This window comes from Solanum lycopersicum, chromosome 5 (assembly GCF_036512215.1).
Source record: "Solanum lycopersicum chromosome 5, SLM_r2.1".
In the NCBI taxonomy this organism is placed as follows: domain Eukaryota; kingdom Viridiplantae; phylum Streptophyta; class Magnoliopsida; order Solanales; family Solanaceae; genus Solanum; species Solanum lycopersicum.
The window spans coordinates 66759929-66775055 of NC_090804.1; the positions used below are offsets into that span (position 1 = coordinate 66759929).

The 15127-nt window shown below is 33.4% G+C and overlaps 3 protein-coding genes and 2 non-coding genes across 8 annotated transcripts; 3 read left to right on the forward strand and 2 right to left on the reverse strand.

Annotated features, from left to right (window-relative positions):
• Positions 1 to 158: 158 nt before the first annotated feature.
• On the reverse strand, positions 159 to 3343 carry LOC101248301 (zeatin O-xylosyltransferase-like). Its single transcript, XM_004240171.2, has one exon. It carries the CDS (start codon positions 1579 to 1581, stop codon positions 172 to 174), a length of 1410 nt encoding a protein of 469 aa, XP_004240219.1. The 5' UTR covers positions 1582 to 3343; the 3' UTR covers positions 159 to 171.
• Positions 262 to 9870, reverse strand: PHYB2 (phytochrome B2). 4 transcript variants are annotated; one of them, XR_003246725.2, is made up of 5 exons: positions 6708 to 9870; positions 4875 to 5679; positions 4213 to 4506; positions 3848 to 4112; positions 262 to 1136 (listed from the first exon to the last, which is right to left on the reverse strand). XR_003246725.2 is itself a non-coding variant. In NM_001330171.1 (4 exons), exons 1-4 carry the CDS (start codon positions 8770 to 8772, stop codon positions 3911 to 3913), a joined length of 3366 nt encoding a protein of 1121 aa, NP_001317100.1. The 4 variants fall into 4 exon arrangements, 1 of the variants encoding a protein (NP_001317100.1); XR_011220953.1 differs by lacking the exon at positions 262 to 1136 and having other exon boundaries at positions 3649 to 4112; positions 4685 to 5679; XR_011220952.1 differs by lacking the exon at positions 262 to 1136 and having other exon boundaries at positions 3649 to 4112; positions 4604 to 5679.
• Positions 2491 to 2566, forward strand: LOC112941599 (small nucleolar RNA R66). The gene has a single exon (XR_003247022.1). It is a non-coding gene; the product is annotated as a small nucleolar RNA R66 (small nucleolar RNA).
• On the forward strand, positions 2671 to 2759 carry LOC112941613 (small nucleolar RNA snoR118). Its single transcript, XR_003247034.1, has one exon. It is a non-coding gene; the product is annotated as a small nucleolar RNA snoR118 (small nucleolar RNA).
• Positions 9871 to 13498: 3628 nt separating the features above from the next.
• On the forward strand, positions 13499 to 15091 carry LOC101248012 (DELLA protein RGL1-like). The gene has a single exon (XM_010323301.1). It carries the CDS (start codon positions 13499 to 13501, stop codon positions 15089 to 15091), a length of 1593 nt encoding a protein of 530 aa, XP_010321603.1.
• The last annotated feature ends 36 nt before the right edge of the window (positions 15092 to 15127 follow it).

A 15127-nucleotide genomic window follows, 5' to 3' on the forward strand; every position in this document is an offset into this window, starting at 1 on the left:
AAAAAACATAATTCTAAAATATATTTTTTTCAAAAAAAAATGCATTAACAAGATAATATCAGCATATCCATGTAATGTTACATGAAACAGCAAAATTATTCATACAATGTCTAATACTTATTCCACAAAGTACACTCAAAATAGTAGTAAAAAAAGAGTTTTTGAAATAATCTATCTAGTGATATGCGCGATAAAATAATCCAACTCCATTCGAGAAGCACCCCCTTTCTCAGTAGACTTCCTCACGGCTTCTCCCAACTCTTTTGCTCTTTTCCTAACCTCGTCGCCTTCTTCTGATGCCATTAACTTCCTCACGACATTATCAATGGTGGATGCAGTGACCATCTCATCGCGTTTCTTATCCCATTCCGTTATAACCAGGCCTATTTTCAACAGTTCTGTTAACAAAAAACCATTTTTTGGGTGGTCAGAGTGTGTGGGCCAAGCAATTATTGGGACTCCCATAGTAACGGTCTCTACACAAGAAGTCCAATCACACGCACTTAAGAACCCGCCAATGGATGAATGAGCCAAGATTTCGGTTTGTGGTGCCCAATCTCTAACTAGTAACCCGACCCCGTTTAGTCTTTCCTCAAACCCTGCATGAAACTCAAATTCTCTATTGAGGTTTGCCCCGAGATAGATATCAGTATTATCAGGATCCTTCAACAACCATATGAACTTTTGTTTGCTAAGCTCTAAACCCATTGCTAGTTCCTTAATTTGTTCATCAGAAAATGAAGTCAACATATCATAAGATATGTAAAGAACTGAGTTTGGAGGTTGTTCATCCAACCAATCCAAACAGGGGAATCCATTTTTTTCATTCTTAATAGGCCGGAGAACCGGTCCTATCGCCCATTGCTTCTTGTCTTGTCCGATTCCAAGCAAGTCGATAAAAGTATTACTACCTTCCATTACTTTGCTTGTATTATGAATATCACCCGCGGAGCTCTTCCCTATATATTGAACTTGAAAAGATCCTATTCGCATGATCTCTTCGCAATACCATCCTTCAGAGGATGGTAGCTTTTGAAGTAGTTGTTGTTCAATAGGGATAGGCAATCCAACGTGAGGAAATAAGTGATCGCAATACATACCAAAGGCCGAAATCACAGGGCTAAAGATGTATGACTCTGCATTATCGAAAGATGAAATATCCTGAACATTATAACACATTAGACAGTCATGTATCATGATAATTCGTCTTGATTTAGACGAAATATCACGTAAGAAGGAAGTAATGGATTCGCGGAGATGCATGGTAACATTCCAGAATAAATGGAAGTGTTTAGGTACTTCACTAGGGATTTCAGGGTCGAGTGGGGTAGGAATCATTTCGAGGTCATGAAAATGAATAGTGTCTAAATCGCAAGGATTTAACATCGTGGCACGAGCCTTAGTGTCGTGATTGTAACTAGGTAGGCTAAGATAATGAACAGAGAGACCATAAGAAGAGATTAAGCAAGCAAATTGGAGAAAAGGATCAAGATGGCTTTGTGTTTGAAATGGAACCATAACTACAGCAACTCCATCACCTAATTGTTTCTTCAAGTTTGCAAGTTTCTCAGTGTTATCCATTGAAAAAAAACACTTTGAATTTTTATCTTTGGGATATGGAAATGTTTGATAAGAGAGTGAGTGAGAAGTTAGAAGGAGTTACTCCTTAAGTAGGCATTTGGGGGTGCCAAGAAATAAAAAATGTTGAAAGCAACCACATGGAGTAAGGTCTCTCTGTCTCTCATGACATCCCAAATAAACCAATAACTTTTTACTATTGAAATAAGCAAAATTAGTCTCTGAAAAATATCTTAATTTTGATCGAATTTATTGTTGCAGTAGTAAACTTTCATGAGGACCTATTACCTTCCTAGACTATTTAATGCCGTGATTCAAACATACATATTTGCCTACGTACACATAAAAAAAAATATAAAACTATAAATAGTAATGTGTCTACATAGACATATATATGCCTTCAAAATACACTATTCAATAGAAACTTACTAGGGATAAAATGATAATTTTATATTAAAACTATGAGATTTATGTAATTTACGCAAATTTTAATATAAACTCCTCTAATTCTTGTCGAGATAATAACCAATGGCTTTCTTTAGGCCCATAATAAATGGGCCGTAGTTGGCCCAATATATGAAGTAAAAACCCTAATTCCAGTCTCTGGGTTAGTATATGTACAGCTCCAATGCTTGAAATTTAATATATACTTTTTCTTCTTCCTCCTCTTGTTATTTTCATTTTTTCCAAATTTTTTTGTTGTGAATTATTGTTTTGCCTCTGAATTAAAACTGTTGAAATAATTAAGGATATGGTTTTATTTCTCTGCATTTTTATGCAAAAAGGCATAAATTTATTGCAGGAAAGTTGAGTCGCTTCACCCGTATTAATTTTTACTAGGTGCAGTGAATTTACATCCTGTTAAATCTAAAATTATATCAATTTTTTTTTTGTTTTGGGGTTTTTTTTTCCCCCTATGATGGCATGTAATCTTTGAGACCTGAATTCTCTATTTTGATGACAAATTACAAGCAATTTTTCTGAGGATTTTACCCCATCTTTTTTATTTGATTTGATTTATTTTCTATGATTTGAATGTAGTTTGAAAAATAAACGAAAGCTTAGTGTATCGAGTTTTTATTTTTTTAATTTTGAGATGATGATCGCACTGGGCTCTGAGCAGTTTGTTAAAACTGTTTATATTGATGCACAATTGCTGCCTAGAAAGCTATGTCTGATCACTATTTTTTTAAAAGAAAATTAGGTTTAGCAGATGTTTGATGTTTGGATATATGATATGAAATTTTTCGTACGTATAATTATTTTTATCTCATTGTTATCCTAAAGATTTCTAGATTTTGGGATTTTTTAGATATAAAATTTACTAATTATTTTTATCATATTAAAGTAAAATTTATAATTCATATCTTTGTTTTTTAAATTATCCATCTCATATAATAAGTAGGGGTATAAATTCAATTTTTTGGTTTGATTTTATATTATTCAGTTTTTGATTTTGAAAAAGTGTACCTCAATTCAAACCAAACATGTATCTTGATTATGTTTGATTTTTCCTTTTGGTTAATTCGTTAGGTCAATAATTAAAAACATAATAATTTTTAAAAAAATAATATTAAATTTTTTTAAATATACTTTTTTAAAATATAAATCACAAGTAAAATGTAAAATGCAATATTTAATAGTATATCAATTATAGATGTCTAAATATACAAAAAAATAAATTTTAAATCATAATGAAAACAGCTAAAATTATATATAATTTGATCTTTTCGATTTTCATTTTTTTAAAATCTGAAATCAAATCAAAAAACCAAACAAAGTAAATTATTATTTCAAAACCAAATCAAGAATCCATAAACCAATTCAAATTAGAATTCAATTTGATTTGATTTAATCCAAATAGTGCCCATCCCTAATAATAACTATTCTTATTAATACTATATGTTCTACTTATTTTTATCAACCAGTGACTTGAAGTATCAATATTACCACTTAATATGTTTAAGGTTACAAGATTAAAGAACAGTTTTGTATATTTAATTTAAATTCAATTTAGAATCACAAGATTCAATAGTTTTTTTTTTATATTTTTAAACTCCGTGCCAAATCTAATCAGATTACTTTTTGTTATAAAAGGAAGGGAATGCTTAACACATTATCATACAACTATGAAATTTTGTTAGAATAATACTAATTACAATAGCTTGATATCATCAAGCCTATGGTGTTATAAAAATTAGTCCTGTTACAGTAGATGCTTCAAAAACCAACAGATTATTATTCAACAGCACAAGGATGATTTCAATACCTGTATCAGTAGTTGCTCAGTCATAATGTACATTTTGTGATGAATATAGCTGTTGTTGAACTATCATTGAATCAGCATTGGTAGTTGAAGGATAATAAGGAAAAAACATCTTTCTGATTCTCTGATATACTGGACTTGACCATTCATAAGCTGTAGGATTCTTCTACACATGCTTAGCCCTAGACCTTGTTGAGTTACCCACAAACTATTATGGAACATATCTTGGATCAATTCTGGAGGAAGACCTTCACCAGGGCAAACAATCCTTTTCCACCAAAACGCACAAAAAATCAAATAAAAACTTTAACATTTTATAGGTCGAAGCATGTTGATATAGCTGGGAAAAGTGAAGAAGAAAAAGTTACCTGAACTCGATATGTACTATAGTTACTCCATCAGAAATTTGCTTTATACTTGGTCGAAGATGGACTTCTACCCACCCTTCCCGGGGTGGTGCATAGCTTGCCATAATCTGTAAGAAATCAGCGAAAACCTGTTGAATTCTGACTTGATCTCCATAGACCCTCAATGTCTTGATTTCGTCTGGAATATCACGGATAAGTTGAACTCCTCTTTCCCTCAATAATAACATCACTTGGCTAACAACAGCATCTATCACACTCGCAAGAAAAAATTCACCTTTCTCAAGCTCCAGGGAACTGTTTACAAGTTTAATGGTAAGAAACATTACAAATTGAATGAATCGAAAATTGTTCTAACGTTACATGCTTAGGCAACACTAGGTTAATGACCAACCTGTGTTCAAAAAATGAAGTCTTTGTATCTACGTTCGATATTCAAATGGAAATATACTGTCATACAGGTATACACCCTCACCTGATTCAACTAATCCAGATTTCTTGACTTCAACAATTGCATTAAAGCTGAATAAGCAGTGATCACTAGAACATGTAACTCATAAAACACTTGTACATGGACTTTGAAAGTTGTACTAGAGTATACGGTGTCATAGTAAACAGATTTATTTAACTGGGACGATAGAAGAAATAATTGAATACGAACTTACCCATCCTCAATATTGTCCAGATCAATATCCCTTATGATCTTGGACATCTGCCTCTCACAAGCAGCACTTGTTTCCAGAAACTGCTTCTGGTTTTCTGTCAATTCTGTGGCCTCTAATAATGAATTTGTAAAGCGTATACCATTTAGAGGATTCTTTAATTCCCGACAAATGTAAGCCAACTCTTTCATGTGAATGTTACTCGTCTTCTCTTGTTGTCTCTGCATTAGAGTTTTCTGCAATTCAGGACTTGCAATCTGCAAGAAACAAAAGGCCCCAATAATTTGGCCATCCACATTGACTCTCTTGTTTGCAGTCAAAAGAGCTTGAACAAATTTTCCATTTCGGTCAGAAAAGGAAAAAGGGAACTTGTCTATCTCCTGGCCTCCAATTGCCTTATGCAACATGATCATGAAATTTGTCATGTCGTCTGGGCCCTTGAGCCGGCAGAAAGTGCCAAAAATCTCACCAACCAACATTTTCCCAATGATTTCTTCTTTGTTCCAACCACTAAGTTTTTCCATCGCAGTGTTCCACTCAAAGCAACAAGTGTTCTCATCTGATACAAAAATGGGCGGGATCAGAGGATTAGGGCTGTGCATAATGGCCTTGTAATCACCTTGTATGCGAACAAATTTGTCCAGTACAACTTTTTGGGCGGTAATATCCTGGCCAATGAAGGAGACACCAACAATGTTATTTGTGTAGTCTTTGTTAGAGCAAGCATTAACCTCCACAAAAACCGTCTTCTTCAGTTGCTCAGCTCCAAATGTCCTTAACTTTATTTCTATGTTCTTATCTTCTTCACCTGTGATTGGTTTAGCAACAATATTAGGTTTTTCTCTCCTCTTTCATTTTCTGTAGGTGGCTGGGACACGAAGAGGGTGGATACAAATCAGTTTCAATTACAATGTACAATATACTCAAGCTACATAAACACTAAAGAAAGAATGTTGACACCCAGTGTCATGATTAGCCTGAATCTGATATTAAATGCAACTTCATTTTATACACCCATGGCTCTGAAATCACCTAGAGTTGATCAATATTGAAACTGACCAACCAACATAACTCATCTAATGTCTAAATCAGAAAGCTTTGACACAAGTTGTTACATGCTAAATGACACAATCTAATCAACACTTCATATGTGCTCAAGTCTAACTTTCAAGTGCATAGTGAGAATCTCCCCTTTCACCCGGAGCTGCCGTAACTTGGGCTCACAACTACTAACATAATAGCACTAATTAGTGGAAATTTTTGCAGAGAGTATGGGAGGCAATGTATAGGATTTTTTGAAACCAAAAGAAAAGGAGAGAAGTGAACAGTTGATAAAATATTAAATTTTTTGACAGAGCAGGGTAAACACATGTTTACGATATTATAAATTAGTCAATTCTTATCAGAAGCAGTATATATATCTTTATGAACCTGCAAGCTCTAGTTTACGCAGGAATATGGATAATACATGTTTAATGTATTAAAAGTGCCAATGTCAAAACATGAACGTAAAAAGAACACATCTTGCTAAGAGTTTCTTATCCGTAAAACCAAACATGCAACCCCTTCCCTAGGGGCATCCCTTTTCCTATAAACGAAAGACTATCACATGATCTCAATTACTTTTAATGGATGGAAACATATAAGCAACCATCATATTGTTGCATGATGCCAGGAGGAATAAGTAGTGATCACTAGAACCCGTGATAATCTTTGCCACTAAAATTTTTAAAAACCAAGAAGAGCAGACGAGAATAATCTCTCAATACAGCCAAAGGGAACTCCATAGATAATGATTTACTGGAACGAAAGAAATGTAAAGCAGATTGGTATAACCTCTTAAAGCTTTGCGGAGAAGGTTCTGCGCAGTTGTCTGTGATTCTTCATGGACAAGATCATGAACCAACGACTTCCCTATTGCTTCTTCAACTGACAACTCTGTCAACTCGGCAACTTTAGCATTCCATGCATTTATGCGACCTTCAACATCAACGGCAAATATGGGTGCTGTAGCAGTCTCCACCAATCTAACCATTTCTCTGGCAACAGATCTAAGTTCATCCATCCCTTGCAACCCCTCTTCCCGAAGCTGAACACGCACAATAGACTTTGAATTACTTGCATCCTTGAATGAATCACGTAGTATAAGCTGCAAAGAGTGAATTGCATCCATTTCTGCATTCTCCCATGGTAAACTGCGGTTCTTAACAACTTCCAAAAATGCCTTAAAGGAAGAACGTGGATGCATTTTCTGCCAATCATCTTTGTCTTCTGGATGATGCTTTGCACCACCCCACTTTATCTCACTCGCAGTGTGCGAACGGAACCAAAAAAGGAAATATTTTGAAGTTACATAAGCAACAGCCATCCCACAAACAGCAGCACCCAGAGAAGCTGCCTCAGGATACCCTGCATCAGCCAAACTATCAGTACTTAGGCCTGTTGAGTCCACATGACAAGTTAATAGCCACTCCACAATGCCCTTTATTTGGGCTGCAGTTGGTGTAATTCCCAAAGGATAGTATCTCCCTTGGTAGTACAAAGCAGCCCCATCACATTTCACAAGGTCGACAATACTTGGGTTCTGAGTAACAATCCCCGTGGGTGAGTCTCGGAGAAGCATGTCACATAACACTGTCTGTGTCCTCAAAACCCGCTTTTCAGCCAACTGCGATGCCAATTGTAATTCCATGTTTAGTTGGAGCCCAAAGGCCTGCATAAGGAATTCACAGGCATAACGAAGGGGGAAAGGAATGAACCGAGCTGAACTGTGGTGCCCAACAACCAAACCCCATAATCTCATTGCATTTCGGCCTCCAACAACTTCATCATCATTTCCATTTATAACAACAGCAAGTGTTAACGACGCAACATTTCCCATATTGACCATATACTGAGGGTGACAACCATGAGGAGCCCTAAGTGTTGAGCCAACTAAACATAAAGGCTGCATGAGTGATTCATCCTGAATAACCCTCACAGGGATGGCAGTGCAATCCACAATCATTCTAACCCTGTTCTGCTTAAACAAGAATCTTGATGCTTGTGGAATATCAGTAGCTGGATAATGCAAACCAATATAAGGCTCCAAATCCGATCTTCTACTCTCCGCCACGACCTCCCCATGCTCATCATCATGAAACTTATACACCATCACCCGATCATACCCCGTAAGCTCCCTGACACTCTTAACAACAGTATCACACAAAAGATCAATATCCCCACCAGGTAACGATTGCAAAAGCGAAATAGCTCTCACAGCTAGCTTCTGCGATTGCACAGCTCCAGCAATAGACAATGCAGGGTCCTCTGTTCTAGCTGGCTCTAAATCAATCACAATCCCCACATCAATCCTATGCAATATCGCATAAAAGGGTTTCCCCGAATTCTTCGAATGAACCCAAATCGGATTCAACAACGTAATTTCTCGTGCCCCAAAAGCACCTTCAAGCAAACCAGAACTCGAAGAACTAAAAAGGGTCCTCACATCCGTTCCAATCTTGAGAATTTCATTCTTCTCAAGACTTGGAACTGATTGCGGCATTATATCAAGCATCTCACATGCATTTTCACTATAAGCAATAACACAAAAACTCGCCTCTTCAACAGCTATCGTACAACCAAAAGGCTGAATATGACCCCCTCTTTGCATTTTATTCAAATAAGCAGTAATTTGATGCTCTGTTACAGATTCTGTACTATTTCTAACAGATTGTGAATAATCAAAATTCTTTCCAGATTCTCCAGATTGTTCAAATGCAGCATGTAGCCTAGCATCAGTAGTATATTGTGCTACTGCTTTGCTTAATGCATTAGTATTACTTGTACCTGAAAATTGCGATTGATTCTTCGGCTGATGATTACGATCATGTTTTCCTCTACTTCCACTCCCAGAAGCCATTTTTGAATCACTCAACAACAAGATTACTGCATATTTGAAGAACAACAACAATTTTTTTTTCTTTATAGTGAAGGAAAAAAGGAGAGAGAAGCAAGACAAATATATATACAAAAATAGAATAACTACAAATAATATACTTTAAATAGATGTTTAGAGATTAACAACTAGAATTGGTATACCAAAAAAAAAAAAAGTTGTTGTTATCTTGAAGATAAAAAAAAGGTTGAACTCGTTCGGTGCGTGAGATAAAAACTCGATAAGGTAAATTTTAGATTTGAAGAAATATATAATTGAATTTTTCTAAAATTATGTATAGAGGATTATGAAAAATTCTTAAACAATAGGGGAGGGTATGGAGATCCTTATTGAGTCTATTATACATCAACAATACAAAACCCTTTGGTAATTATTAAATTAAATTTAAGTGATTTGATTTACTATCGGCTCCATACAAGGGATTTAACAGTACTAGATAAGTCCAATATGACAAGTTCGATTTAGAAATCATAACTTCTATTTTCGAGTGAGCACTTTATGTATCACACATGAAGTCCAATATGACAAGCTTTATGCGACAAACTAGACTCAGAAAACATTGAGCGGGAATTGATCCTGGATCATCCTCTAAGTCAATTGAGTCATCCCGAAGAACTATTATTATTATTATATATTATTATTATTATTATTATTATTATAAAGATTAAAAAAAAAGTATATTGATTGTGAAAAAAAAATGCTACACTTTAATGGAGTAGTTAGTTAGGTATATTTGGTGACTATTGAATTGAAGAATGGCAAAAAGGTGTAAAGCAAGCAAAAAGTAGTTTTTATTTGTTTGATTCCTATGTTTTTTTTTAATTTAAAAAAATTAAAAAATTTATCCCTAATATTGATATAAATGAAAAAGTGCAATATATATTTACAATTACTTAATTTAAATTAAATATTATATATCTCTACTTTAATCTTCAATTGTCAATGAATAAGGAGTGTGAATAAATATACCTCTTAATATTTTTGCAAGATTTTTTTTTACCATTTAATTACAAAGTAGAACTATTTATATATAAAATAAATGCAATGAAAAAAAACAAAACAAAAGAACACTATCTAATACAAACAAATAAATTTGGCCCAAAAAGAAAAAATAAAAAAACATAACAAAAGTTGAACAAAAATTCAAAGAAAAGAAACCTGATAATTTGGACTCATTCATGAACCTTTTTTTTCCTTTTAACTTTTCTTTTTTCCCTTTTTCTTTTTTTTTTATGTTTATTTAAATTTGATATAATAAAAAAATATCATCTAGATTTAGTCTATTATTTTGTTTTCATGAGTTGGAAATATTTGTGGTTGTAATGAATTTGAATGTTTGTTTTGGTTATTAAAGCAAATCATTTCATTGGCTGCATTTGCAGATTGACCATGTGCAAAGATATGAAGAATTACCCCTTTGTCATTTAAGCATATTATAAAGTAATTTTTTTTATATCACATATTCTTATTTAAAATTTAAATTTACCTTTTTACACAGCATAACAATAATAACATACTCAATAAAATCTTTATCAGCTCAAGTATATCAAATTTATGTTAAAAAAAAAAAAAACAATAGCAAGTGTTTTTAAATGCTTATTACATAATCTTAACAAGCATATGAAAATATGTGCAACTAATTATATGTGTATGTGTTTTCAAAGTTGAATGTATGGCTAATTCTATGTGTAAACAATAATGATTAGGATTTTTAAATATACATATACACATATATATAATTATAATTGCATACGTTAAAGATATGACACTTGAGTCTAACTCAACATCAAAAGTTAGTTCATCAAAGAGACTAGATTATCATCCCTTTATCGATGTGAGACTTCTTAACACTCCACCGCACACTATTCCTCAATTGGAGCATGAAACACTTCTAAATAGAGGCTCAACATCGATGAACAACGAATTGGGATAAGTCGTCTTTGATACCGTGTGCCTAAAGAGACCAAATTCTCATCTAGCTACCGATCGAGACTTTTAACATATATATCATAAAATTACATAATCTTGATATATTATGTCAAAATTACTACTAATTCAAATACTATTTTCATTTACCCTTATTAATACACATTAGGCTTTGCCAAAAATTTAAATTCACATGTTCTAGATTTTAAAACAGGACAACTTATGAACTCAATATAAGTAATTTATCGAGTGAATTTGTTGATACATATATATAGATTTTCATCGAAATTATTGAATTCGATCGAATTTGAAAATTATATTGTGGGACTCACACATGTTGCTTCTAAGGAGAAAATTAGAAGAGATATAAAGAAAATAGGAGTGAAAATGATGTGTAAATTGGTGGTGGACAAGTACCTTTCTGATCACATTTTCTTCACGTGAAGATGGTACCATTATTGACACCCCCTATCTATATTTATCTTAAATGAGTTTTGCTTGTGTCAATCTTGGAATTTAGCTAACAAAAGATTGAGGTTTATTAAATTTTAATGAAAGACTCATTTATATTATTAGTTGAAAGTTCGATTCATTTTTGTTAAAATTTGTTAGAAAAAAGACTTATTTTATGTTAATTATTTGTTAATTGAAATGACAGAAATGAGTCAAACTTTTAAAGCATAAGATATATGAGTTTTTTTCTCAAATTTTAGGTGACATATTTGAACATTTTCTCTATAAAAAAAATGATTTAATTAATGATGTAACCGAATCATAATTAGCCTTGTAATTTTTTTTGCAAAAGGAAAATTATTTTTAGTTAACAAAAATGGTAGGGATGGACCTTCTCTTAAACAGAAATGACATATATGAGACAAACTTTAACGATTGACATGGACGAGTGTCTTGTCAAAGTTTTATGATATATTTGAGGCTTTTTCCCTTGTATAAATATACCTTTTAAATTGAGTTTAGCTAATATTTATGCATTTTAATTTCAAGTATACAAATAACTATTTAAATTTGTATAAAATTAAACAAGTAGATTAAAATTTACAATTTCAGCAACAGAAGGTGTTTCTCTCCCTATATTTTATATAGAGTCAAGCATTCGTTGGACAGGAAGTTGCCTGTAGTTGTAGAGTAAAGCTTGTGTAGTTTTGGAGAAAAGAGTCAATTTTCACGATCTGTACACAGTGGTGGAGTCAAAAATTTAAAAATAAAAATGTTATTATGTAAAGGAGATTGAATAACTTATATACATATGCAAAATAATTACTTTTTCCACGTCTACATAGTGGGGTGGCTGGGATGGGAGCTAATAAGTACGGGTGAGGATGAGCTGTGTTGGATGGTGGAACTGTCGAACTAACACAATCAATATGGAAATCTCTAGTTCGAGTAGATAAATAAATAACAATTCCAAGCTCATCGTCTCCTCTAGACCCTATCTATCCTACACAGGGGTAGAGTTAGGTGGGGGTTCGAGGGTTCAGAGGAATCCAGTAACTTTTTCGTAGATTCTATTTTTGTACTGATAAAGAAAAGGGAAGTGAAATTTAAAGTCCCAAACTCCTAATACTGGTTCCGTCTATATTCATCTGATGTATTAAAAACATATTTATGATGTACTTTTCCTTATATAGATACGTGAAAATTGTAATTTATAGTGTTTTTCGTATAATTTTTGAATATCTAAAACTTTTGTTTAAAATATCTAATTAATGTTATCGAATTTAACTTTAAAATATAATTAAATTTACTTTCGAAATATGTAACATAAAATTAAAATAAACGGAGATAGTAACTAACTCAAAAAGAATAAGAATTGATGAGTATATATGGGTGGATTCATAATTTAAAAATTTATGAAAAACATAATAATAGTAATAATAATATAAAATTAATACATATAATTGAGTCACAACTAAATATTATTTTTATCTTTGTATTATTCTCTTTTCTTTTTCCTTGAATTATATTACTCCTTGTTTAAACTACTACTTAAAAAGAAAACTAAAATATATACATCTTCAAAATTGATTTATGGAGGTCGATTTTTGATATCGACTATACAACTGATATAACAAAACCGACCTATTAATTTTTAAATATCGATTATTTATTTTTCTAATATTATTTTTTAGAGTTCGATTTCTATAAAAACACAATTATAAAAAGTGCATGTATATCATTTGGATGAAACATTTTGCATAAAAAATATCGAATTCGTTGGAATTGACAATTGTTTTTCGACCGTCTTCATCGTATTTTCCAAAAAAATTAAAAAAAACTAATTGTTTTTTCAAGTGATTGTTAATTTTGATTTCTTTTAAGGTGAATATTATAGTCAATATCAAAATGTTTGGATATAGTAGACAATATTACCAAAATCTCCAAAAACTATTTAAGTTTTGGAAATAAGGAACACTTCGATTTATTCGTAAAATGAGATTTTCAGATGCGAATTTTCTTTATTAGTCGAACCTCTAAAAGAGTATCGAGCATCAAGTGAAAAACAAAAAAATGAAAGGATTGGATATAGCGAGTCGGAGACCTCCAGGTAGAAATAAAGTCTGCATACACGCTTACTTTTAGCCAGACCTCATCAATGGAATAACAGTGATATTGTTATCTTATATAACAGACAATACCATCAAAATCTCCAAAACAAAAACAAATCTCATATATAAAAAAGAAAGACAAATAAACATGGATTAGTACCAAACTTGTCTTTCAAAACTTCAAAAGATTTGAGCAAAAAATGTTAAATGAAATGAACTTATTAGACATTGATCATTTTATTAGTCTTGATGATTGGGATTTCAATGTGGACGAAATAGAGCCGTTGATGAGCCTAACTCAATCCCAGAAGCTAGCTCAGAGGGAAAATGATCGTATAGGTGTTATAAAGAGTTCAAGTTCTCGTGTAGATTCGATGTGTGATCATTCTCATCAACAATCTCCATTGCCTTCATCATTCAAGATCCTGAAAGATTATGACACAACAAGGTTCATGAAAAGATCAAAAACAGAACAGAACATCATTGTTAGTGCTGAATGTATCAAGGAAAACAATGGATCCATGTTATCTACAGACGAAATCCTTCGTTTAGGTGCTGAAAGGTTTATCCAATCGTTTACCCTTCGTGGTGATCAAGAACCATACATGTTTAACCATCCATTCGCGAGCTCATTGCTTGACCTTCACGAGGAAGACACTAGAAATGTGTCACTAGTCGAAAATCTTCTTGCTTCTGCTGAGAAAGTAGGCCAGGAACAGTTTGATCGCGCTAGAAGGATTCTCAACGAGTTCTGTGATAAGCTGTGTTCCAACACTGGAAATGCAGTTCAGAGATTAGTATACTACTTTTCTCAAGCACTTCATGAGAGAATAGATAGGGAAACGGGGAGAGATACATCGAAAGGAAATGAAATGAAACGATTAGTACAGCATATCGAGCATTCATTGATGAACTTAAACCTCACTATGATTGCAGCACATCAGAACATACCTCTGTCTCAGGTGTCTCAGTTTGCTGCTGTTCAAGCCATTATAGATCATGTAGGAGAATCGAAAAAGGTTCATATAATCGATCTCAAGATAGGTAGTGGTCTGCAATGGACAATCTTGATGCAAGCTCTGGTCTCACATCAAATCAAACATCTCAAGATAACTGCTTTATGTACCAACCTAAAACATAAAATTGAGGAAGCACGCGAACGATTGATGGACTTTGCAAAGTCCTTGAACTTGCCCTTCTCTTTCAACATTGTGATGGTTAAGGATATGACAGAGCTAAAGAAAGAAGACTTTGAGATAGATGACGATGAATCAATTGCTATCTTCGCGCAATACATCCTTATGTGGATGTTAGCGCGACCAGACAAGCTTGACTCTTTGATGAGAGTTATCAAAGGTATAAATCCTCGAGCATTGATCGTTGTAGAAGTGGAAGCAAACCATAACTCACCAGTATTCGTGGACCGGTTTGTGGAAGCCCTGTTTTTCTATGGTGCATTTTTCGACTCGTTGGAGGATTGCATGAAGAACGACGAACGAAACAGGACAGCTACAGAACTGGAACACTTGAGCCAGGGAATAAGAAGCATTGTGGCAACTGAGGGTGAGGAAAGGACCATTAGACATGTAAAAGTAGACGTATGGAGGGCGTTTTTCGCGCGATATCGTATGGAGGAAATGGAGCTAAGTATGTCATCATTGTATCAGGCAAATTTGGTGCTCAAGAATTTTGCTTGTGGGAGTTGTTGCACACTGGAAATGAACAAAAATTGCCTACTAATTGGATGGAAAGGAACCCCTCTTAGTTCACTTTCTGCTTGGAAATTTTCTTGACATGCAATATATAACAAAAGAGCTACTAAGATAGTA